The 26,353-nt window shown below is 46.0% G+C and overlaps 2 protein-coding genes across 2 annotated transcripts; both read left to right on the forward strand.

Annotated features, from left to right (window-relative positions):
* Positions 1-5,476: 5,476 nt before the first annotated feature.
* LOC123405891 (wall-associated receptor kinase 2-like) lies at positions 5,477-14,486 on the forward strand. The gene is made up of 4 exons (XM_045099412.1): positions 5,477-6,552; positions 9,013-9,549; positions 12,968-13,120; positions 13,207-14,486. The coding sequence occupies exons 1-4, from the start codon at positions 5,616-5,618 to the stop codon at positions 14,445-14,447; spliced, it is 2,868 nt and encodes a 955-aa protein (XP_044955347.1). The 5' UTR covers positions 5,477-5,615; the 3' UTR covers positions 14,448-14,486.
* Positions 14,487-20,123: 5,637 nt separating this feature from the next.
* Positions 20,124-26,146, forward strand: LOC123405892 (disease resistance protein PIK6-NP-like). The gene is made up of 3 exons (XM_045099414.1): positions 20,124-21,235; positions 22,091-22,858; positions 23,964-26,146. Exons 1-3 carry the CDS (start codon positions 20,189-20,191, stop codon positions 24,972-24,974), a joined length of 2,826 nt encoding a protein of 941 aa, XP_044955349.1. The 5' UTR covers positions 20,124-20,188; the 3' UTR covers positions 24,975-26,146.
* The last annotated feature ends 207 nt before the right edge of the window (positions 26,147-26,353 follow it).

Consider the following 26,353-nt stretch of genomic DNA (forward strand, 5'->3'; position numbering starts at 1 on the left):
TTCTAAGGCACATCACAAAATTTCATCAATTTCTGACTTCATTTGGTATTCTTCGTGCATTTACTCTCTTTTTTTTGCGCTAGTTGACCCTGAAATTGAAAAGCACTACAAATGAACTCTGAAAATGTTGAAAGTTGGCATGCTATCATCATTTCACCCACATAGCATGTGTTAAAAAGTTGAGAGGGCTACGACAAAAACTGGATGCACTTCGTGTACAAAACGGACAATCTCTCTCGAAGTATCAGGGTTTCGAACGAGAACTCATCTCTTACAAAGGGATTTTATTTTTAGTGGTCTGAACTGTAAACAAAACTTATGCAGTGCAGTGAAATTTTGCCAACTTTGTCAACTATACACCATTTGTCTATAGTAACCAATTCTGTATATCAGAGGGATGATCAGACTAGGAACATACCTCGTAACGAGAAGTTTGAATTTTTCTTGCAAAATGTAGTCACATCAGTGAGAAAGTTGAGGACATTGGTCTTAATTGGGGATTATGACTCCTTTTTCTTCAAAGCATTCCAAGATGTATTTGGAAAAGCACATAATCTGCGTCTGCTGCAAATGTCTGCAACATCTGCTGATTTTAAGTCCTTCCTTTGTAGCTTGGCAAATCCTACAAGTCTTCGGTATCTAAAACTTCATGATGTTCATATTCAGCAGAAGCCTTTACCCAGATTGGTAAATGCTAGATGTGTTCAATATCTAATACTTTATGATGTTCATAGTAAGCAGAAGGCTTTGCCTCACGTTTTGAGCAAGTTTTTCCATCTTCAAGTGTTGGATGTTGCTTTTTTTTATGTCATTGTTTCTAGACTATTGCGGAGAACGGAGAATACTTCCATCTATGGAAATGATTTTTGGGAAAAATAAAGAGCAAACTATAATGCAGCTGCTATTCAAATTTGACTCGATTTCACCTGATTCGGCGAAAATTTGTCTTTTTCACGAGAGGTGAATAAAAGATTTTGACACCAAACCATTTGATCAATTGTACATTAAATATGGACTAGTATTTTAGAAAAAATTATTTGGTCCAATTTTAAAACAAATATATGGTAGGTCATTCATAAAAAAACACATTTTAGGCACTGGAAAAATCGAAAATTAAATTTTCAAATACCTTTTCAACATTTTATATACATGATAAACATTTTTTGAAATAATTGTCAATATTATTTTCAAATACTTGTTCAACATTATTTAAATAATGCTTATATTTTTTATATACATGACCAACATTTTTCATATACTTATTCAACATTATTCAAATACTTGTTCAACATTTTATAAATACTTGATTTACATTTTTATGTACATGATCAGCATTTTTTAAAAAACTTCTTAAAAAAATGAAATACCTATTCAATAGTTCTCAAATACTTGTTTAATATTTTCAAATAATTGTTTAACATTTTTTAAATATTTTAGTAGAATGTTATTTTTAATATACACATTTGTACTATTTTAAAGCATAAACAAAAGTAAAATAAAAAGTAAAAAACAGAAAATAAATAAAAAAAGTAAAAGAAAAAAAGTAAAAGAGTCCAGGCCGAGGCCACCCGTGCTGGTGGGCCTGGTTCCCCTTTCAGTGAAGGCGATACATAGGATGCACTTGCTCACGTCCCGTGCCGATTGCTTAGGACCTGCTCATTAGGTCCTATCGCTACATCCTATAGGTTAGCATAGTGTAGATCTATGTTTAAGAGCGTAGATCCTGCTGATAAAAGGGTTGAAAGGCCAAAAGAAGAGCATAGATGGATTAAGCCCAGACATGATTTTCTAAAAGTAAATGTGGATGCATCATTCGTTGAAGAGGATAGGGCTGGGGGCAACAGGAGCAATCATCAGAGATGAATGGGGACATTTCATAGTAGCAGCAACACATTACATCCTAAATGTATCTGATGCTGCAACGGCCGAGTCACTAGCCCTTCGGAACGGGCTCATTCTCGCAGCTCAATCGCCAGCGAGTTTGGGCAGATACAATTCGGTCTATGTAAACGGGAAGCTAATCAGGTAGCTAATGCCTTAGCAAAGGAAGCTTATAAAACTAGAAGCTCTAGTACTTGGGATAATGACCCTCCTAGTTCATTACATCTTTAATTGTAAATGACCTCTCTATTCTATGATGAATGAAATGATTACACTGTCAAAAAAAACATAGTGTAGATCTATGTTTATTTTTAATTCTTTTTATTTTCCACTACATAAACATCCCCAAGAAGTAAATAAAAAGTAACAAGTTGTGAATACAAAAAGGAAAAGTCTCCCCTTCCACCGGCTGATTTGGTTAATCTATCTGCCGCCTCCTTGTCCGTTGATCACGCCTCCATCTGACGGATGAAATTGTGCCCGCGCGCGAGCGACCTAGCCGCGACCGTTTCCTGAAACTGAAGCGTTTTTTCAGGAACGGGGCTGAAGCTGGAGCACTCCAGGTTCCCCGCCGTGTCTCCTCTGCTACAGGTGACGAGCCTGCAGGAGTGCGGCGAGCCGCCGCCGCCGTCGGTCCTCGCCAGTTCGCTGTACCCGTCGTGCCCTCTCCTTCTTCCTTCCCCCTTTCTTTTCTTCTTCTCTCTCTAACCTCATGTTCTTTCTTCGTTTCCGGTCATGGTCGCCGCCCCAAGGAGCTCAGCCACCGCCGGATCCACTCTGTCCCGCTTTCAATATCTATGTTGCAGAAAGAAGAATATTTTTTTTCTACAACAAAGCGATTGTTTCTGGAACTCGACCGTCGTTTCAGGAATTATTGGGTTCAAAATTTATTTTTTCGCAACAAAGCCATTGTTTCTGTAACTCGACCGTCGTTTCAGGAATTATTGGGTCCAAAATTTATTTTTTCGCAACAAAGCCCTTGTTTCTGTAACTCAACCGTCGTTTCAGGAATTATTGGATGCCCGACTGGAGCCCCCGTGCACGGATCGGATGGTTGCGCACATAGATCCGACGGTCGTCCAGGTGACAGCCCCCATACAAAAAACTTTGGAGAATTTAATAAAATATTTGCAAATTAAAAAAATGACGAACTAAAAAATGTTTATGTATTCAAGAAAATGTTAGCAAATCTGAAACATGTCATAAATTCAGAAAAAGTTCATGGAGAATTAAAAAATGTTCATGTATTTGAGTTGACGAATTTAAACTTTTCCACAAATTCAATCTTTTTGAGTAATTCAGACAGTCTTCAGGAATTTAAAAAATGTTCAATAATTATAAAATTGTTCGAAAATTAAAAACAAAATTCTGGAATTTAGAATAATTTTCATGGAGAAATAAAAAATGCACAAATTTAAAAAATGTTCATATATTGAAAAATTATTCACTGATTCAAAATAGTGGGTGATAATGTCTGCAAATTCAAAATAGTGGGCAATGAGAATGAAAATATGTGCTAGATATGCATGCCGCAAGGCCAATAGCAATTAACTCCTTGAAGATTGATTAATGTTCTTCCCACCTAGACCCCATTCCGATAACACTTGTAGCATTATCGGAGGGTGTGCGGAAGTTTATCTCCGACGGATCTTGTGAGATTCGATCGAAGGAGAACCATACCGTCCATTGAATTAGTACTCAAAAGAATATTATCAAAACTATCAAATGACCAAGTCATGTTCTACCGTTCTTGTTTCAAAATAAAATATGGGCTAGATTTGTAAAGAAACACGAACATAATTTTTCTACAATCAACGTCGAATACGTTCACATGAATAGTAAAACCCAAAGAACAATATTAAAGTAAAATTAAAATAATTTGAAAATGCGTCGCTCAAATACACCCACATGTCCCTGGTTGTTCGTTTTGGTCTACCTGGGTACATTTCTGCTCGAGATTAGAGTAACACTTGCGGGAGAAAAAACTCAGTTTTCATCGAAAGTTGTGCCAGCATGCAGGTAGATTTAATATGAATCCACTACATGACACATGTGATAAGATGAAAAATGATTTTCCCTCGCTTTGTACTACAAAGCAACGTGCCAGAACATCCAACGATAGGTGCTGGAGCGGAAACAGCACAGTCAATGCCGACACCGACGAATCGACAAAACCGCAAAAGACTCGCGACCGCTACGCCCACCAAGGATGTCCCACCAAGTTCCAGGACTCCAAAGCGCCGGTATCCATCAACACATCCAAGAAGGAATGCATCAATGACGACGCTGCTGTCAAGGGTTTCCCCCGTACGCGACGAGGCACGAGGAAGGATAGGCCCGACGCCCTCCAGGAAGGTTCGGCGACACCCAATGGTGTCACCGCGTCAGTGTCGGTCAGGTCGATAGGGGTTTTCCCCGATCCCAACCTGCACCTTGGGCGCTCCATAGCCTACCAACAAACCGACCCTCACCCTGCACCAACACGGTCTTGAGGCACCCGCGCCGTTTCACCACGGCACCGTAAGGGAAGACCCGCACAACGACGAAAAGGAGCCGGGACTAGGAGCAGCAGCACCGCCGGCACGTGGGAGGGCTCACCTCAACCGCCAACAACGATAGCCGACCGGACGCAATAGCAAGAGCATACCAGGCCCGACCGGGATGGTAAGCAATCCGATCACTTCAGATTTTTTTTAATACGAACCCCCTTCTTCCATTAGGCGCAGGTGTATGTACAGAAAAGAGTTAATTACATGTACAATACACAAACTTACACCATTTTGTCCATGCATGATTTTGTACTGCTAAACATGCATGTTCTGAATCTCTTTGACAATGAACCTGCTATGTTTCAGAATGGCAGGTTTGTGTATTCTATGCGGCCGTCGACATAGTGGAAAATTCTAGTAGTGCACTGCTTCGCTGGTTTTGTCACATACAGAAAAACAAGTCTCAACACGAACCGCGTAAAATTGGAACAGTGGGACGTGAAAGGCACGCTCGCATGCCTTTCTGTTTCAGGTGGATGTACATGTGGAAAATATGTAGAATTTTCTGTGACTAGAGCCGTCAACTGGCACGTACTGTCGTACTCTGCCCGTCAAGGTGGCCGGCCCGGGGATTAATACGATGCTTCTCAGCACTGCACGGCCACATCCGTCTCCTTGGCCACATCCTTGACCGTATAAAATTTGCAAGGCGTAGTGTTGCCAAGCGGCTACCATCATATAGTACTCCCTCCGTTTTTAAATATAAATCTTTTAAGCGATTTCACTAGATGTCTACATACGAAACAAAATGATTAAATGTATACTTTAAAATATGTCTATATACATCCGTATGTAATCCATTAATGAAATCTCTATAAAAACTTATATTTAAAAATGGAGGGAGTATATCATATCAGCTGGCCAAAAGCTGCGGTCGGCATGGCATGCAGCGACAGCCGACAAGCCGACGACTGCCCGCGGGTCATGCACGTCGCAAGTACCGGTGATAATTAACTTCCCGCAAAATATTAAAATAATTCAAAAAATACTGGTGGCCACTGATGATCGATGCATACAGAGGCAGGAAGGATACATACACTCTCAATAATATCTGTCTATATATCTATCCACCTATTATTGATTCTATATATCTATCTAGGAGTATTATTGATGCTATCGCCACCATAACACCAAACCAAACACCAACGCCTAGCTAGAACAAACTTGCCCGCCACCGGAGCCGCGATGATGGCCGTGTCCTTTTTGTTGGTGTGCCTGGCGGCAGCTCTGCGGCCAACCGCGGCCGCCGAGGCCGGAAGGGATGGGATCTTGCATATCCCTTCCGCCGCCGAACTGGCTCAGGCTCGCTGCCCTTCCAGGTGCGGTGGTGTCGCCATTCGCTATCCGTTCGGCATAGGGCCGGGCTGCTTCCGGCAAGGCTTCGAGCTCACCTGCAACAGCACCGCTAATCATAAGAGGCTCTTTCTGGCCAACACTACCACTGAGGTCCTTAAGTTTTATCCTGTAGAAAATATACTTCAAGTCCGTCCTATCCACTTCAACGTCACCATGAAACCAGGTATGAACGACACCTATAACATGTCATGGGAGGCCCCCGTTAAAAGTGTTAGGGCCTCTGAATACAACAGCTTGTTCGTAGTTGGTTGCGGCGTGGGTGTCTACTTGTTTGGCAAGGATACCAACGATCCCATAGGTTCATGCACGAGTATTTGCCTAGACGACAAAGAGGCCATGAAGGAGGCAAATACAAACAAGCAGTACGGTGGCGATGTTGGGTTGGGATACTGTTCCATCCGTTTGCAGCAGGACGTGCCAGCCTTTGGGTTCATAATTGGCCGCCTCAATGGTGGCTTCTCATCAGCACTATCAAGTCAAGGTCAAGGTCTCTCTAATAGTATCAAAGTTTTCCTGGCGGAAGATTACCATTTTCATACGGTTGACATCTATTCAAGTAAGATAGACGAACGGAATGTACGAACGGCATATCTTAGCATGGCCATCACGGATCAACCAACAAACTGTGAAAATGCTCATAAGAACAAGTCAAGCTATGCTTGTAGCGCTGACAGCGTTTGCCAGGATCTATCATCTGGAGGCTACTCATGTTGGTGTCGCAGTTACGCAGATGACGAGAATCCGTACCTTATGGACGGCTGTCAAGGTTAGGAATCTACTCTTTACTTAGGATTATATATAAAAGTATTCAACTGACATGTCATGAACATTGGATAAATATGTGCACGATTAAATATATATTATGGTAATTTTTGCACCAATGTTGTTGATTAATACAACTTTGCTTCTCTGTTTAACGCTAGCCGTCATTATTTATTGAGAAAAAAATCATTGTGCACACGAAGTAATATATAGTTAGTAGTGCTAAAAAAAAAAGCACTAATTGTATTCTCGCCCAAGACTCAAAATTGCCTGCCATAGAAGTTCGAAAATCAGCACGCACCCTTTGCAGAATATTTTGACACATTTGGACGTACTACTGTTTTCGATTATACTTGTTCACTAGTGGCACATGGGTTACTTCGCAGGTCTCCTGCGGTCTCTACTAGTGGCGAATTCTTGGGTTTGGGGCGGGTGGAGCTGATCCAAATCCAAACCATGACCCATCTTCATACCCTCTGCCCATCCATCAAAGCTTTCATGGACACAAATTGTGCCCATGCCCATATCCATTGAATATCTGAATACCCATGAAGCTCCGTGAACATAGAAAAATCAACATGATACCTTCCCAAAAATCAGATTAACTCATCATCTTTCATTAACTTAGATTAGTTTTAATAATTAGGTTAGTGGGGTGTGGGGGATTAGGGAACATGGGCCAGGCTTTGGTCTTCTATGACCGCAAGTGACTTCGGGTTGGACATTTACTTAGTCTAGTGTCACAACCATCTGGGCGCACGTGTTATATGGGTATCCATTGGATATCCTTGGAGCAAAAATTACAACCGTGTCCAACCCGGTTGTTCGAGGGTATTCAGATCCACAGATCCATGGGCAGAAATACGCTCCATACCCTTGCCCAACCGGGTCTGGTATCCGCGGATATCCAAATCCATTGATAAAATTGACATCCCTACTCCCAATCTGAGACCTAGCCGCCTCCCGGGACGCCTCCAACACGACTTTGGAGGTTCCTCCTTGTCCAGTCCAGCCCCCTCCATCGGCGTGTCCCTGGCCGGTGATGCCGACGGTGGTGGCAGCGCCCTTCTCGTCTAAAGGCGTAGGGGAGGAGAGTGCACGATGGAGGCGGCTCTATGGGCGGTTATGGAGTGGTGGCAATGGTTGAAGGGCGGCGCGGCCTATAGTCATGGCCTGAAGCCGGAGCGGCATCTTCGCGGCGGGTGGTGTGTAGCGTCGGCACCAATCTTTGGCGGCACGATGCTGGATCGGATCTAGGTCTAAGAGCCCAATCTGGGTCGCCCCTGCCATGGACGGTTCGTGGTCGTGCGTTGCGGCTGCCTTCTCCGATGCTGCTCCGACCTATGGTGTGGGGGGCTGCTGGTATGCTCGGATAAAGGCGGCAGTCCTAGGGTTCCTCTTGCACAAAGACGAAGATCTGCGATCCTTCCTGATCTGGTTGGAGTGGCGAGTTTCGGTAAGCTCCGCCGGTGAACTCCCATGGGTGTGTTATGTCTGTAGATTGCTGAATCGGGTGTGATTTGGTCGTGCCCATTGGTTCTCTGTTAAGGAGCGAGCGGCGCGAAGCTCTACTATCTATTGTCATCAGGAGATATATTTAGCTCCATGGTAAAGTAATAGGTGGATAATGCCATGGAAGCTGAGGTTGGAGGATTAGTAATGGTGATTAGAACCTACGGCGTTGAGGAACTTGATTCAAGTTTCGGGTTTCGTAGCAGAGGTATGTTAGTGGGGGCGACAAAACAGGTGAAGTTCAAAGTCTTGCTTTTCAGGGTGAAAATCCAAAGGTCTGGCATTAATTGGTTGTGTATGGTAATGGCCTTTTGAAGGCATTGTTTTGAGAGAGGGGATTATCTCCGGGGTTAAAACCCAAGATCTATGATCAGGCTACGACGGCGCTTGTGCACTATTTTCTTTTTGGAGGCGTCACTTTAAGAAAACCTTGACATCAGGTGTTGTTTTGGTGGTGGTTGTGCTGATGTTGCAAGGCCCGGAACACTGTAGCGGGATTTTTCTTTTTTTTAGCTGTTTTCTGTGTGCATTCGTTATGCCATTAGGGGCGTTGCGTTGCTGCAGAGGCTTGGTGTAATTGATATCTTCGCAATATTAATATATACACGTTATCAAAAAAATCTTTAGATTCATCGTCCATAGAAGTTTCTAATCATTTTTTTGTGATATATTACGCATGCTTTGCTAGTTAAATTGGCGACCTAATATCCCGTGCCCGACTTATATTGCCACCCGGTGTAAAGACTTAAGTTGTTTTTGTCAATGTCCACTCCAATGAATGGATCTGGTTTACCACAAGTAGCACGTTTCTTTAAAATGTTCTGGCTAGCTAAAATTGGCATCATTAATTAATGCTATAATAAAAGTGTATCTCTAGTGTAGATAGGATGGTCATTAATTCTCATGGGTCAATATCCCAGTGTAACTTCTTCCTGTGTCATTCCATCTACAGCAAGTTACACTTCCAATCCTAAAGGAGGTTGCAAGAGATTATGCGGGAACACAAGCATTCCATTTCCTTTTGGGCTTGAAAATGGTTGCTACGCTGCCGAAAAGTTTCGGCTTAACTGTACATCAGAAAACGTCACAATTCTTGATCGAGCTGCCACATACATTGTGGCCAACATTTCAGTGAATGAAGGATATCTTACTGTTAGAGAAATACAAAACAACTCAAGGTACAGCGATGAAGATCTTGCGGTAATAGGTTATACAAGCGATGGGGGCAAGGAAATAGAAGACATCGTCGATCAATATGGTTTTTATTTATCTCAAGAATACGACATGAAGATGTGGTGGTCTATCGATAATTTAACCTGTCCGGTTGATATGAGCAAGCAAAGAAGTGCTATGTACGCATGCCGCAGTGTCAATAGCACCTGCATTCCTGTTACCCGCCGCCATGGGAATGGGACAATGCATCTCGGCTATCGGTGTCAGTGCTCTCCCAATTATGAAGGAAATCCATACACACCGGATGGCTGCACAGGTAAACACGCTACAACTTCCATTACAAATTGACATCAACCGTATGCATGATTTTCTTAGTACATTATAAATGATTGACTAAAATTTTGCAATATACATCTAGCAGGATTCATGTATTGCAATTCTTCTCTCATCTTAATCCAAAGAGTTGGTTTCTTCTTGTTTTAGTGGAGTTACGCGAGGTCCTCGTCCCCCTCGTCCCCTCGCTGTCGCTCCCGCGAGCGACCGAGGGGATAACCCTAGCCGCCGGCACGCGTCCCTCTCCCTTTCCTCCCTCCCCTCGCCGCCAACTCTCCGCGCCGCCAGGCAAAGCCCGGTGGGTGTTGGCGGTGGCGGGGTTTTTCTCTCCTCGCTCATGGGAGCTTTGCGCGGGCGGTCGCTCCATGGCGGCGGTGCGGCGCGGCGGCGGTCAGCTATGCTCGGTGGCAATGTTGCGGAGCGGCAGGCCAAGCGTGGAGGGCCGGACGCGGGTGGTACAGGGCGGATGCGTGGTCGGGGTGGCGGCTGCGGATTCCGCTAGATCTGCCCCGTGGGCGGTGCAGGCTGCGACGGCTCTATTTGAGGCGGGCCTGGCGGCCGATGGACGGCTCAGGAGATGGTGCCTGGCGGCTGGGCACCCACCCGACACGACGGTGGTACGGATCAGGGTGTTGGCTCCTCTGGAGGCCCTCTTTCGCAGCGGGGTACAGTTGATCCAACGGTCCACATCGGCGGAAGGGTGGCTGCACCTTCTCACATGGATCTGGCCGGAGGCCGTGGTAGGGCATCAGGGGCGACGCAGGGGAGGCTGTTAGAGGGACGGGTATACCGACTGCTCGTCACTCGTGCAAGGGGCGCCGGTCCATACGAGCTTCGCTCCCCCCTCCCCTTTTCCAGGCCTGACCTCCTGGCTACAGATCGATGCTGCGGGGTTGGATGGCCACCAGCGGTTCTGTTGATGCTTAGGTTCCGCCGGTCGGCTCAAAGCCGGCACCTTTGATGGTCTCCAGAGTATCTCGAAGTGGGGCAGCGGCCCTGGTGGTGGGAGCTGTTGGCTCGTGGGCGGAGCTCGCGGCTCGGGTGTTGACAGGATAGTTGCCATGGCCGCATGGGCGGCATGGGGGCGGGCCTTCGACGATCTACGATGCTGGTGGTGCGGCCGAGGTGAAAACCTCGTCTGGTTCGGACCGAGGGCGGAGGCGGAGGTTGGTGGCCGAGGCGAAAACCTCGTCTGCTTCGGACCAGATCGATGGCGGTGGCGTCCATGCGTCGTTCCCTTTCTGAATGCTCCATCGCGGTAGTCCTGCGTCCTTTGCCGTACTCCGGGTGAAAACTTGATTCAGTGGATCGGACGGTGGCGGCTCTCCGATGTCGTTTATTTCTTGGAAGCACCGCTTTGGAGTCTCCTCGGTTGTCGAGTTTTGGTGCTGCTGATCATCAGCCCCTTGTATCTGCCTTGGGTGTGTGTAGTATGGGGTTGTATGCTTTTTGTATATGGATCGTTGCTTTATATATAAAGCCGAGCGAAAGCTTTTTTGGTTAGTGGAGTTACCCTAACTAGGTGGATATCCAAGTCATACTACTTATACAACATGGTTCAGTTTAGTTGTGCGCATCACCTGATGTTGAGAGGTGATAATTTTATTACTTACAATAGGTACATTATACTAAATGACTAGGCACACACAAGAACTAGAGTTTAGCTAATTCATGAAAACACAGGCGGGGATTTCCTCGTTCCCCCGAGTACTTAGGGCCGGCGCGGCGTCGCCCTCTCTGACGTGGGCGCGGCGCGAACGTCGGGCGTCGTGGAGCGGCGGCGAGCTGGTGTTGGTGGGCGCGGGCGCGTTGGCCGGGCTTCGGGCGGCGGGCTGGATGGAGGCGCATGCGGGGGTGCCGGTGGTGGCAAGGGGGAGGGGAGATCTATCCTGTGGGCGCCCCTCGCGGCGAGGGCCCTCGGCGGCGTGGGTTGGTTGCTTCTGCTCCGTTTCGGCGTGGTGGAGGCTCCGACATGGTGGTGGCTTCGGCATGCTGGCTCATGGTGGCTTGGTACGATGTGGTAGGGTGGCTGCGGGTGGACAGGGGCCGCTGCTCTGGCGGCTGGCATCGCCTGATCCGGTCGTTGTTCTTTGGCCTTCATTGGTGTGCTTATCTCCTGTGGGTTCCTGGTGGTGCCGGTGTGCTCGCGGATGAAGCTGGTGGAGGAAGATCTAAATTGGGGGAAACCCTTTGGTCGGCCCCGGCCTGCCGCGCTGACGACGATGCTCAAGGGTGCCGCTGTTCTTCTTGGAGACGTCGGCCTACGTGTGCTCCTCCAGTTCTCACCTCCCTGCCTCTAGGGTGAAAACCTAACTCCGGTGGGCAAAGGCGACATCCTTGATGCCGTGACTTTACTCAAGGCATCATTTCGGGGGAAACCCTAGGATCTGGTATCGGACAATGGCGGTATCGCGGTGCCGTATCGCTCCTGGGAGCATCGTTTGTGGAGCAACGCTGGATGACAGAGGCAGGAGGTGGAGCGGCTTCGTCTTGCATGGAGTTTTGGTGGAGTTGTCAAGTCATGCCTGGCCGACAGGTGCTACACTGAGTCATGCCTGATTGGCGGGTGCTACGCACGATAGTTCTTCCAGATTCTTTGCGTCTGAATGGATGAGCGCAGGGCGGTGGTGCCGTTGGGCGCCGTGGTGGCGTCGATGGATGTTCGGACTGGCAAGGATGATGCGGATTTCTCTCCTGAAGATGGGTCACTAGGTCTGCTGCATTGGCTGTTGGCCGATACGTTATGTGGATGGATTGACAACGACACCAGTTTTAGATATGGGAAGTGAGAGCACTTTACATTATTGAGTTTGTAGGTGTGAGTGATGGCTTCAGATAGATTGATGTATGTTCTTATCAAACCTTTATAAAATAATTAATAAAAATAACGGCATGCATCGATTGATGCAGAGACGGAGGTTTAACCTCCTTTTCTGAAAAAAATGAAATTGCCAAAATAGGGCTTGGTCCCTACTACTTGAGCTTTGTTGGTTGAGCTAAAGTTGGATACCACCATCATGTATACGTTTAATCTTATACAACCGTTTTTCTTTTGTCTTTTAGAATACGTGCAAACAAACTTCCGAAACTTTAGTGGCAATGGCATACACATAAGCATGTAAATTTGCCTCATGGGAATGAAATAAAAAATGTTATTAACACATATGGCATCAAACATATTTTTGTAATATCTGTTTTCTATAGAGTAATTGGTTGTTTACTAAGATGTACTTAGAAACAATAATGGCCAATGCAACATCTCGGAGAGGGCGGTGATGTATACAGGTAGCTTCAATTTGTGTAGGATGAATGGTAGGCCAAGGGTGACCTAGCTTTGGTTCCACGTTTACTACCAGTTATTTTCCGGCATCATTCATTGCTCACTTACCTACCAATTACAGATGTCAACGAGTGTTTGTTGATGAATACTTGCAATGGAACATGCCAAAATTATCCTGGGGGCTATAGTTGCAAGAACTGCACTCATGGAAAAGAGTTTGATCCAATAAAAAAGAGATGTGTCACATCGGCAAAGAGACGCAGTCTTATCTTAGGTAAGTCATATGGAAATTACTTTCCTCAATAGAATTGCAACTTGAAAATTAAGGACATGTTTTAACAACTATTACTAGATGTATAGGTATTGCAATTGGAATTGGTTGTGGCCTTGGTGCAATAATACTTGTGCTAGGTATAATGGCATGCATCAGCAAGTGGAAGAGAGGCATACAGAAGAGAATACGAAGAGCATACTTCAAGAAAAATCAAGGCCTACTCTTGGAACAACTAATATCAGATGAAAGTGCCACTGATAAAACAAAGATATTCTCCTTGGAGGAATTAAATAAAGCAACCAATAACTTTGATGTCAGTCGTGTTCTTGGTCGTGGAGGACATGGCACCGTTTACAAAGGAATTCTTTCTGATCAACGTGTAGTGGCTATCAAAAAGTCAAAGCTAGTGGAGCAAACTGAGATTGACCAGTTTATCAATGAGGTTGCCATCTTATCCCAGATCATTCACCGGAATGTGGTCAAGCTTTTCGGTTGTTGCCTCGAAACAGAGGTGCCTTTGTTGGTGTATGAGTTCATATCCAATGGCACACTATATGATCTTCTTCACATTGAAGTAAGTGTTAAATGCTTACTTTTATGGGATGATCGTATTAGGATTGCAACAGAAGCTGCAGGTGCTCTTTCTTATCTCCACTCAGCTGCTGCGATACCAATTTTCCATAGAGATGTCAAATCTTCCAATATACTTCTAGATAGCAACTTTACTACCAAGGTATCAGACTTTGGTGCTTCGAGGTCTTTATCACTTGATCAGACACATGTAGTGACAATTGTACAAGGAACTTTTGGTTATCTGGACCCCGAGTACTACTACACCGGAGAGCTGAGTGAGAAGAGTGATGTTTATAGCTTTGGAATTATACTGGTGGAGCTTCTGATGAGAAAGAAGCCAATTTTTATTAATGAAGACGGTATAAAACAAAGCTTGGCTCATTACTTTGTAGAAGGACTTCAGCAGGGATTTCTGATGGAAATCATAGATCCCCAAGTCGCAGAAGAAGCGAACCAGAATGAAATTGATGATATTGCCTCAGTTGCGGAAGCATGCTTGAAAACAAAAGGAAGAGAAAGACCTACCATGAAAGAGGTAGAAATGAAGTTACAACTCCTAAAAACTAGAAGATTAAGGAGTCAACTTCCTCCCATAAATGACGGAGAAATCAAGTCATTTGGGTGCCTGAATGGTGCTAGCTCTCATGCGCAGAGCAACAACATTAGTAGTAATGTTGGCTTAACACCTACATGCACCTCCGGAAAGTACAGTCTGGAGCAAGAGTTCTTGAACTCAGCCAGCTTGCCACGTTAGCGAAGCACCCAGTGGGATGATCATCTTCTTTACTAAGCTTCTGAGGTGTATCTTTGTCAGTTACCTACATGTATTTATATAGAAAAAAATATGTAATGTACATTATTCCTGTTAGTGGGATTATGTCATGTAAATTTCGACATTGTGTTTGTAGCTAATTTTGTACGTGTAATTTCAATTTGGATGGCAACTCATTGCAATTAAGCTATGGTGGTGAATAAAGATATTTTGTAGTGTTGCTAACTGTGGTACTTGCCTTCTTGCCTTCTTGCTATGGAGCTTTAATGTACCACAACCACGATATTGCAGTTCATAACTAACAGTTTATCCTTTTTCATCTGAACGTTCTTGCCTTCTTGGGCATAAAGGGCAAAACAATTACACCTGGGAGTAACATCTATGCATCAAGCCACTCAGTGTATGTAAACACTGTGAAAATCTGGACAATATTTTCTGATAGTTTCCTGGAAAAGTACGTACAGAGTGAAAACGAGACAATAAGATGGACAAGATGTTGACTTGAAGACTACAAGATGAAATACTCGCCGGCAGTAGTAATTTCGCAACTTGAGAGATCACCACCTATCTTGTACTCCCTCATTCTATAATATAAGCTCATTTTGCAAGCTAGTATCTTTCGTTGCGCTCCATCATCCCTTGAATTCATCGGCGCCTTCCGGGAGCTTATCACGCATCTGCCGTGTGTGGCCAGCCCTCATTGACGCTCACAGGTTTCTCTTCTCCCACTCCACTCCTTCCCCTTTCCCTGCGTCTTCACCAGCAACTTCAGGTGCTATAACACCTCATTTGCCTCGTCGGTGCCGCCGAGCATGGGTTTTCAATTTAAGTTTCAGAAAAATTTCAGCACCAACCGAAATTACCGTAATTCAGTGAATTTCAGTTTCCATTTCAGCCAAATGACCAAAATATTTATCTGAATTCAATTAAAAATTTGAAAATTTGAAACAAAAACTTGAAAACTATTTGAATTCCTGTGCTGTATTGAAATTGCTTAAATATTTCGGCTGAAACTAAATATTTTAGTGTCTACTGAAACTACCAAAATTCAGTGAATTTCACCGGAATCTCACTGAAAGTAAAAAACCATGCTCAGTACAAATGAACAGGTGTTAATCCTGTCATGGCAATGATGCCTATCCAGTAATCTAACTAATACTCTTAGTTCAAATTAACAGTGTCCAATCCTGTCGTTCCCTCGCAAAAAAAAAAAAAAAATCATATTGTCGATGTAAGGCATAGCTAGTGACGAGTCCCATTGTTTAACTGCACTAATGTGCTGTGCGTCTGCAACTTTTGATTAAGAAGGAATAGCTTCCATCATCTATCTAAACATGATTAACAATTACTAAATCCTAGCCAGTCATGAGTCTCACCGTTGATTAAACTAATACGCGAGGCCATCTTGGGTGCTGAATGCTGAACCGGAGAATAGGGATTAGTGGAATAGTTGATGTATTGCTTGACCCTCGTAGACATATATATAGGAGTACATGATCATCTTGGAGTACAAGTCAAGACAGGAACAAATCCTAGTCTATCTATGCTTTCCTAAACAATCATGTTACTCAACATCCCCCCGCAGTCACAACGGTAACGACGCAGACGGTGAGAGTGGAGAAGAATCCCAAAGGTAAGTCGACGGTCATCTCCCCACAGTCGTGACGGTCGATGCATCGTGGAAGTTGTGGCTGGAGTGGAAACCGACGAGGTTGCTCAAGCAAGGCGGTAGCCCTTTGTGCGTTGGTCGTGGTAGCCGAGAGCGTAGGGTGGTGTAGCCGTGGTCGACGTTGCCGTGCAAAGAACGCCGTGGTCGATGTCGAGTCGGGGTAGCCGGTGTCGAGGAAGTCGCCGTGAAGCCGCGGGCGCAAGGAGGCGCCGAGTTACTCATGGACGCAGTGCGTTGAAGTAGTGGTGCGCCGGGAAGGAGACGTAGTCGAGACATGTCGTGCCGAGTTTGCCAAGCCCGGGGATACATCATGACGAAGGCACACATCGGTGTTGCCAGCACCGCGCATGCGTAGACGGACGAAGTCGATGTTGACTATGCGTTGCTCCAGGTTTGCCAGGCCTAGGAACACACATGGGACGAAGGCACACGTCGGTGTTGCTAGCACCGGGCATGTGGAGACAGGGACCTGCACACAACCTGTACATCATGTCGAGGAGGCTAGCAGAGAAGGACTCGACGACGGTTGCGGCGCAAATCGGCGGGGCCGATGTTGCCCGCAGTGGTCGGAGTAGATGAAGCGGTCGGGGAAGACGACGGTGACGCTGACGATGGGCTGGTGCTGGGTGAAGATGAAGGAGGTGGACGGGCGGTGCGCCTCGGGTGAGCGAGCTGCAACAGCACCAAAGAAGAGCGGCGACGGCTGGTTAGGAGCGCGACGACGATGCTCGAAGTAGGCGAGGAAGAGCCCGACAACATGACGAAGACCGGCCTGGACAATGGCATTCCCGCGCCGAAGGAGATGGCGCGGCGCATACCACAGGAAGTCGACGCGCGGGGACCGCGGAGTGGACCACGCGCCAAGACGCTACGACCCGAAGGGGCGACGAAACGGCAGCGCGCGGGCCGGGCCGACGGCGGAAGACCTCGGGGTGGCGGCGTAGACCGTGTGCCGCAACGCTACAACCCGAAGGGGCGATGCAGCGGCGGTGCACGGGTCGGTGCAGCCACGGGGACGGTCTCTGGCGGCGGCGGGGACCGCGTGCCGCGCTCGCTACGGCCCGATGGGGCAATGCAGCGGCAGCGCGGGGTCAGTGCAGCCACGGGGACAACCTGCAAAGGACGGCCTCGAGGCGGCAATAGACCGCGGGCTACGACACTGCAGCCCGAAGGAGCGACGCAACGGTAGCGCGCGGATTGGGGCAACTGCGGGGAGAACCACTGGGCGGTGGCGCTGCGGCCCGATGGGGCGACGTAGCGACAGCCCGATGCTCGATCGATGAAGGGCGCGCTGTACTCGGGACAATCTTCATGGGGCCTGCAGAGGCGCGCGCAACCAACGGGCCAGGTCGGTCGCACGGTATAGATGAGGCGGATCACGCGAGGTCGTGGACGTCGCTCGATGGAGGCAGGGTGGCGGCCAGTTCCGACAGCGGGCACGATGCAGGCGGCCCGAAGCAGCCGGCGTCACGCCAGCGGCACAACAGTCGGCCCGAGGCGGCCGGCGCGAGGCAGCCGACGAGGACGGAGCCGGAGCCGGCACTACGCAGCCGTTCTGAGGCGGGCGGTGCGGCTGGAGGCGGCAGCCACCCCGACGCAGCCAGCCCGAGTCAGCTGGTGCGCGACCGGACGAGCCGACGGTGAAGATCGACGGGCAGGCGGCGCGCGAACGGCGGGTGTGATGGGCCGCCGCATGGCGCGAGGCCATCGGGTCGGGGCGATGCAGGAGTCCCGATCGGAGCAGGGAGATGACGTCCGGCGGAGATCGACGAGCGTGCCGGCGCGCGAACGGCGGCGTTGAAGGGTCGTCGGGTTTGCGCGAGGCCGCCTGGTCGCGCCGATGTCGGAGTAGGGCGCGGTGGTCGACGGCGGCGGCGGGCGACTCAATTTGATCTAAGATTGGAAAACCAAAAAGAAAACGCCTATCAAAGTGACCGGCGGAGGAGAGAAACCCTAGATCAAGAGATCGGGAAAAGACTCTCTAGGGCAGCCAGTCAACACGATCGGCGGACGAACCCTAGGTACGGGCGACGCGGCCCCCGGCGGCGGTCATGGAGGCCGACCGCCCCAGGGGCGGCGCGTGGTGCGGAAGCGACGGCGGCCGGCCGCTAGGTCAAGTACCTTACGGCATATACCATATTGAACGCAAGAATAGGGATTGGTGGAATAGTTGATGTATTGCTTGAGCCTCGTGGGCATATATATATATAGGAGTACACTAGCAAAAGGGCCCGTACGTTGCAACAGGAGAAAAAAATACCACACACTTTTAATCTTTTTATAATCATTTTAATTTATTAAAATAATAAGCTAACTAACTAATGTAGTGAGTCCTATCCTATTTGTTGAGAAATCAACCCGTCCATTGTTAATTCCACCATGATGAGAAATTGAGCGGGACAAGCAAAGCAAAAGAAATATGTTATGTGAATTGATCAATGGACTATTATCTTATTTCAGTCATGGGGTAGAGAATGTGGGATCAAATGACAAATTGAAGATGGTGTTCCATTCTTTTTCTCTACAATAATGCAATCTTACATTCACTACATTCATTCATCAGCAAACAAATTCCCACAAAACAAAATTTCTTGCCGGTGCTTGGCACACGGTTGGAGGCATGGGGAGGGGATCTCATCAGATGATGAGTTCCTATCGGAGGAGGGGATACGATAAGGGGAGCAAGGGTTAGGCGCCTCTATCTGGCCATAAGGAGTCGCTGTTGTCGCGCCATAACCTCGGAGTTCCCCGTGTGAGCCATGGAGGCCCGCCTCCACCTGCAAGTACTTCGCTCCACCGCGCCTTATCCGCGCGCCGCCTCCGTTCTTCGTCGAGCAGACGCGTCATCCCAAGTCATTGTAGCTGTCGCGTTGATTTGATCCAGAAGCTGTGCTCGAGCGCCGAAACGGGGGCAGCAAGCGGGCAGGGGTACGACCGTGGAGGCGGGTGGATTGAGATCGACAGCAGTGGAGGTTGAGGTCGGCCGCGGCGGCGAGTGGTGTGGCAGCGGCCTGGGCACAAGCCAGAGTGGACTAGGATCGACGCGATGCGCTCGAGCGCCGCAACGGGGGCAGTGAGCGGGGAGAGGTACAGCCGCAGAGGCGGGTGGGTTGAGATCGGCAGCGGTGGCGGTTGAGGTCGGCCGCGGCGGAGAGTGGTGTGGCGGCGGCCTGGGCACAGGCCAGGATGGCCCAAGGTCGACGGGAGGAGGCGATGCATACGGGTATAACTTTTTCAACGAATCGTTTTTTCCTTTTGCCTTGCAGATAAATGATGAAGCACGGATTGAATAACAAAAATTACAGTGGTTTTTTTATAAAAATGCCGTGGTGGGTTTTCCGACGAAAGCGATAGGCTTTTTATTATTAGGTATAGATGATCATCTTGGAGTACAAGTCAAGGCAGGAACAAATCCTAGTCTATGTATGCTTTCCTAAACAATCACGTTACTCAACACTAAACATAGCACATGCCTCACGCAAGCGAATCCCAGCATCCCACAAACACAAAGTGCATGTACACATATCGATAAATAGATGAACTTTGAGTATGTTATCAAAGCCGAGGTCTGGCTGTTAATTGAACTAATATGCAATGCAATGGATGTCTGGCGAGTTTTGGTTAAAAATAATAACTTCCATCATCATATGTCTCAACATGACTGAGAGGCTGGGATCTGTCCTCAGAAGCTTCATGGATACTGATGGAGGTCACCCCGCCGAGTGCATCAAGCATCTATCGAAGGACGCTACACATTTTAACAACTAATCCCGTCATGTGAAGCATCGCTTTTAAGCGTGGCGGCCATTGTTCTAGTTTAAATAATCGCTTTAAAGCATGGCGGCATTGCTGTAAAGTGTAAAGTATAACTAGCGAGGAATCCCACCGTTAAACTATACGCGGCGTGGTTGAGGCCTGTCATGTCTTTTGATTAAAAGATAAAAACTTCACTGTCTATCTAAACCGGGCCTGTGTGCCTCCGACCTGTTTCGAGATCCATCCACAAAAAACACTCACTGGTGAAAGAGAAGAGAGCGAGGCTTGGTCAGTACCAATGGAGCACACGGCGGTGAGCATTGGCAAGTTTGTGCTGAATGGAGTGCTTGAGTACGCCCAATCCGCGGCAACGGAGGTTGTGGCTCTCCATTTTGGAGTACAGCGTGACAAGGCCTTCATCATAGGCGAGCTGGAGATGATGCAGTCTTTCCTGATGGTGGCGCATGATGAGCGGGACGAGCATAACAAGGTGGTCAGGACCTGGGTGAAGCAGGTCAGCGACGTCGCCTACGATGTCGAGGATGGCCTCCAGGACTTCTTCATCCGTGTCCATGGACGATCCTGGTGGAGCATCCCTCGCGCTTTCTTCGATCGGCACCACGTAGCCAAGCAGATGAAGGAGCTGCGTGCCAAGGTTGAGGAAGTGAGCCAGAGGAATGTGCGCTACTCCCTCATCGACCGCGGCTCTAAAACCGCTATTGCTTTCGACCTCCCCGTCACCACCGCTGCTTCCATGTTTGGTGTCAATGAAGCAAGGCATGAGAACAAGAATGAATCGGGATCAAGATTGGATCTTACCCAGCTGATCGTCAACAACAATAATAAAAGCTTGGGCTCAGATCAAATTGGAGTGATAGGTCTGTGGGGAACAAGTGGCACCGTTGGGCATGCCTCCATCATCTGGGAGGCCTATGAGAATACAGATGTCAAACTCAATTTCCTATACCGAGCATGGGTTAGTGTGACACGCCCTTTCCATCGGAAAGCATTTCTTGAGAGTATTGTGGAACAATTTCGAGCAACCTCTGCAGGGGTGGTTGATTTTCTGCTTGAGCCGGAGCCGGAGAAGGCGAGTCATGAGTTGGCTCATGAGTACACAAGATATGTCAACAAAAATAGGTACCTTATTGTGCTTACTGAACTATCCACCATTGAAGAATGGCACCGGATCAAAAGTTGCTTCCCAGAAAACAAACTGGGGAGCCGGATCATCGTATCCTCGAAGCATCTTGAAGTTGCAAGCCTATGCTCGGGTCAGGAAAGTATTGCGTCGGAGCTGAAGCAATTGTCTGCTGAACAGACCATCTATGCTTTCTACCTGCAGGTACCAGTTCAATTTTGAACACAAGTTTTTGTTATTCATCTAGTTGGAAAGCAATCGTCTGCTGAACATACCATATATGCTTTCAACCAGACTTGGACTTATTTAGTTCTACCAGAATTGGACTTATTTAGTTCTTGCTTGCTTCGGAGCCACCTATATAGAGTCTGCCTTGCACATCGACATGACTAAGGTTTCATTCATTTAAAGCCGGGCTCCAGCCTTTTTCTAAAAATATATCAGACAATTTACTCTTTTGTCTAAGAATACTAATTGGATTCTTCTCTTCTATAAATACGAATTACCTAAAAACTGGGCTTTTTCATAATTTGCATCCTTCTTGAATTTGAAACTGGGCCGGTCTCCACCAGAACTTGTAGCTTTCGGAGCTGGCTGCGCGGATTTGTCTTGCTGTACATGTGGTCATAAAATGATGAATTTATGAGTGCTAAAGTTTTTTGTAACTTAATATGTTCTACTGTGTAATACTAGTCAATTTTATGATGTGATTCATGAATAATTTCTTGCAGTAATCCAAGCTAATTTTCTGTATATAAAGGTCAAACTGGACATTGTTGTCGTTTCTAGCTAGTAGTGCAAGTAGAATATGAAAGATTTGAGCTAATTACACCACCTGCTTAAATCGAATGCTTCCAATATTTCTAGTGAAGTCGAGCCTTGCCAAGGCATCTTAGCAAAGTTGACCTTTCTACATGCTAAGGTTGATTTACTATTTTTGGTTCATTCTCACATTTAAAATGTTGTGTAGCAGTAGGACATGTGCCGATCTGCCTTTTCATTTTTATTGTAGTGATTCACCACTACAAATTTATGTAACAATCATTTACTTGTGTTCAGAGTTCTCAAGACATATCATATTCATTGATGAATACAACTAGCCCAACGTTACCCTACACTGCTGAGAATGAGATACAAGAAGATCAATGTGACAATGGTGTTGATGGAAAGATGATGGTGCAAGAGAGTCTCGCACGCACCAACACAATGGCATGTGTTCTTGAGGAATTTCAGCTTATTGGACGGGAGAAAGAAAAGGCTGATATTATTGAACTGATTCGAGAACACACTTTTTCCCAAAGTTTTCAAGTGATCGCAGTATGGGGAATGGGTGGTCTTGGAAAAACCACTTTGATTAAAGATGTTTACCACAGACAAGAGGTCAGCGACATGTTTGGGAAACATGCTTTTGTCACAGTTTTGCGACCTTTCAAGCTTGAAGACCTCCTTAGGAGCTTAGCAGATCAGTTCCAAGAAAATAAGAGAGAAGAAAAGAAGAGGGCCTTGGACTTTCTCATCGATACCAAAAAAGAAATTCCAAGTAAAAAAGTGGGAGTTGCAAAGCTGATTGAAGAGTTGGCCGAACATTTAAAAGGAAAAAAGTGTCTCATTGTTCTTGATGACCTATCATCTACCATGGAATGGGATAAAATAATGCCAAGTTTACTTGAAATTAAAAATCCATGCTTGGTCATCGTGATCACAACAAGACGAGAGGATATTGCTAAATATTGTTGCAAGAAACCAGAGTACTTGCAAGAAAAGGAGTGCATACGTTTGCTCAGTAGGCTACAAGACAAGCATGCATGTGACCTCTTCACCAAAAAGGTACTGGAAGAGAAATTACTCATTTTACTCATTTCAGTGTTCCTTTTGATCAAAGGTTCATTACAGATTTGTATTATGTAAGCATAACTCCACCGACCCTAGATTTGGATGAGGTACTCAGGAGTGGGGGTTAACAAAAACATAAGATTGTGCCACCACCATGACCCGTGCTGCAGGTTTATCATGTAGAAATGACGTACTTTCGAACATTGCAACAATTTTGGGTTAGGCCAGATTAGATTAGAACCAAGCTGTCTTTATCTCCTACTATACTTGAACCTTGGTTAAAAAATCATGTATTCAATGAGTCTATTTATATAAATATGTTTCCAATTTGTTCGAAACTATAGATGTGCTTTTCCAAACTGGTTAATATGAAACGAGACTATGGTAGATTTTCCTTGTTTCCCATCTTAAATCTTAGCAAAATTACATAATTCTTCAAGTTTTGAGAAACTAAAAGAAATTTCATACATGCAAAGGATGGATAAATTTCATGTGAATTATAGTACAAAAATATAGTTTTAGAGATGTGCACAGTAAGTTACTACTCCGTGCGTTTCTAAATATAACCCTTTTAGAGATTCCAATACAGACTGCATACGGAACAAAATGAACGAATCTACACTCTAAAATATATCTATATACATCCGTATATGGTTCATATTTAAATCTCTAAAAATCCTTATATCTAGAAACAGAGGAAGTACTTAACATATATATCTAGATTTCGTATTTTGTACAGAGTTAAATCAATTATACATACAGAACTACTCCCTCCATCCTTTCTCTCAAACTTAGTGCAACTTTATACTAAAATTAGTACAAGATCAAGACACTTATTTTTGGTACGGAGAGAGTATATCCTAGTCACATGAAAATTTTGATAATGAAATAGATATCTCTCCCAGCCAAGTTTGTTGCTATATCACTACAAAACAGTAATAAAACTAAACGACACTGTTACATAGTCTATTATTTACTACCCACCAAAACCAGGACATACTAATTAATGATTAAACTAGCTAGGACATTGGTTTGCATGCACCTGATTCATTTAATTGTAGGCTGGTAGAAACACTAATTATATTGTGTACAATTGCAGGTATTTAAGAATAAGACCACAGATTTGGCAAACCAATATCCTGAGTTGGTTGCACCCGCAGAACTCATCCTAAAGAAGTGCAATGGACTTCCTCTTGCGATAGTCACCATAGCTGGTTTCCTGGCAGACCAACCAAAGAATGCTGCAGAGTGGAGGAAATTAAATGAGCATATCAGTGTTGAGCTAGAGATGAATCCAAATTTGAAGGTCATAAATGCAGTCCTTATGAAGAGTTATGATGGTCTGCCCTATTACCTCAAGTCTTGTTTTCTGTACATGTCCATCTTCGGTGAAGACCGCAATGTTAGCCGAAGACGTTTAGTCGGCCGATGGATCGCCGAAGGTTACTCACGGGACAGAGCTGTAGCAGACAAATACTTCATGGAACTCATAGAGAGAAGCATGATATTACCAACTCAGCAATCAGTTTGTAGCAGAAAAGGATTTGACTCCTGCCAGCTACATGATCTAATCTGTGACATCAGCATTGCAGAATCAATGAAGGAAAATCTTGTCTTGAGGCTGGAGGAAGGGTGTAGCTCGAACACTCAAGGCACTGTGCGTCACCTTGCCATAAGTAGCAATTGGAAGGGAGAGAAGCGTGAGTTGGAGAGCATCGTGGAGGTGTCCCGTATACGGTCATTGACAGTGTTTGGCAAGTGGAGTCCATTTTACATTTCTGACAAGATGAGGTTTCTTCGGGTACTGGACCTAGAAGATACAGAAGATCTGGCTGATCATCACCTTGAGCACATTGGGAAGCATCTTCATCTGAGATACCTTTCTCTAAGAGGGTGTGAACATATCCATTACCTCCCAGATTCTGTGGGTAACCTGAGACAGCTCGAGACACTAGATATTAAACATACAAGTATACTTATGCTTCCCAAAACCATCACCAAGCTTAGGAAGCTACGTTACCTGCATGCTGGCAACGAAGTGTATTTTATGGAAGGGATGTCACTACCATGTGTACCTTACTGCATACGTTTCGAGCGTCATGATGGGTGAGTTCCTTTCTCTTGCTATGCTGACAAAGACATAGAATCTTATGCTGTGAATGTGCCAAAAGGGATAGGGAAGCTGAAAAACCTGCACACAATGGGGTCTGTGCACCTTGATTGGGGAAATGCCGTCGTAGAAGAGATAAAAGGTCTCACCAACCTGCGCAAGTTAGGAGTAGAGCTTGGCATCAACAAAAAAATTGGGCAGAAATTCTGTTCAGCAATTTCCGGCCTCAGCCGGCTTGAGTCCTTGTCGCTAAAATCACTAGGGGAGGATTTATATGACTACTTGGATGGCACGTCCTCACCTCCAGAGAACCTCCAAAGCCTCAAGCTATCCGGACAGCTGAGGAAATGCCCGCAATGGATCAAGAGCCTCCAGAATCTCGTGAAGGTCAGTCTAGAAATAACTAGGCTATCGGGAGAAGGTGAAACCATACAGGTTCTTGGGAAACTACCAAACCTATCCACTCTGCGTTTGGAGGAGGAAGGGTTGCACATCGAAGAGCCTATCACTTTCCCGAGTGGCCTTTTTGGAAGCCTCACGGTACTTCATCTTGATTACGGAAACACAGAAATCACATCATTGGAGTTTGAGCCAACGTCAATGCCAAAACTTGAGGTACTGAGTCTGCGGTTTTTCCATTTTACAAGTGGCTTTTCTGGGCTGGAATTTCTCCAAAGCGTCAAGCAAGTACGGCTCTCGGTATGTTTTCTTGGTGATATTATCAAACGAAGGGCAGAGACGGAAGATATGACTGAAGAAGAAGCAGAAAAGGAAGCCAAACGCAGGGAAGACAAAGTCAAGGAGGATATTAAGAATCAGCTCGCCAAGAATCAAAATGGGCCCATTTTGAAGGTGGAACAGTACTGGAGCTAAGTCTGACGTGCCACTTGCTCGACTGTTCGTCAGCATATATATTATGCAGTGACATCAGGACTAGGAGGAGAAGAAGGGCATACTCTCCCCTATTTTAGTGTATTTATCATATCCTGGTATAAGGACAACGGATTCATAGCAGGTTTGTGTAATTGCTGAGAATTTAATTCATTTGGGGCTTGATACTTTTCATTGTTTTGACGTGATAAACTATGTAATTGGTCAGTATGAGTGTTCAGTTTCTATGCAGCTCGTTACGTTTTCCTGTTTATGTTGATGTATCTTGTGATTAAACTGAAAGTCTGATAAAATGGAAATCGAATTTGTAGATGATGTTTGTCAAGCTGTGCCTGTCAAAGTTACGGTAGGCCCAGAATGTTAACACCGCCGTGTTATCAGCAGGCCTCTGCTTTCTAAAGTGGCCTATCTGTTCAACCAGAAGCAAATACCAACTTTTTTCTTAACCAGGATGCAAATACCAACTACATCAACTTTTGCATTTTCCT

Source organism: Hordeum vulgare, chromosome 6H, assembly GCF_904849725.1.
Source record: "Hordeum vulgare subsp. vulgare chromosome 6H, MorexV3_pseudomolecules_assembly, whole genome shotgun sequence".
Lineage (NCBI taxonomy): Eukaryota > Viridiplantae > Streptophyta > Magnoliopsida > Poales > Poaceae > Hordeum > Hordeum vulgare.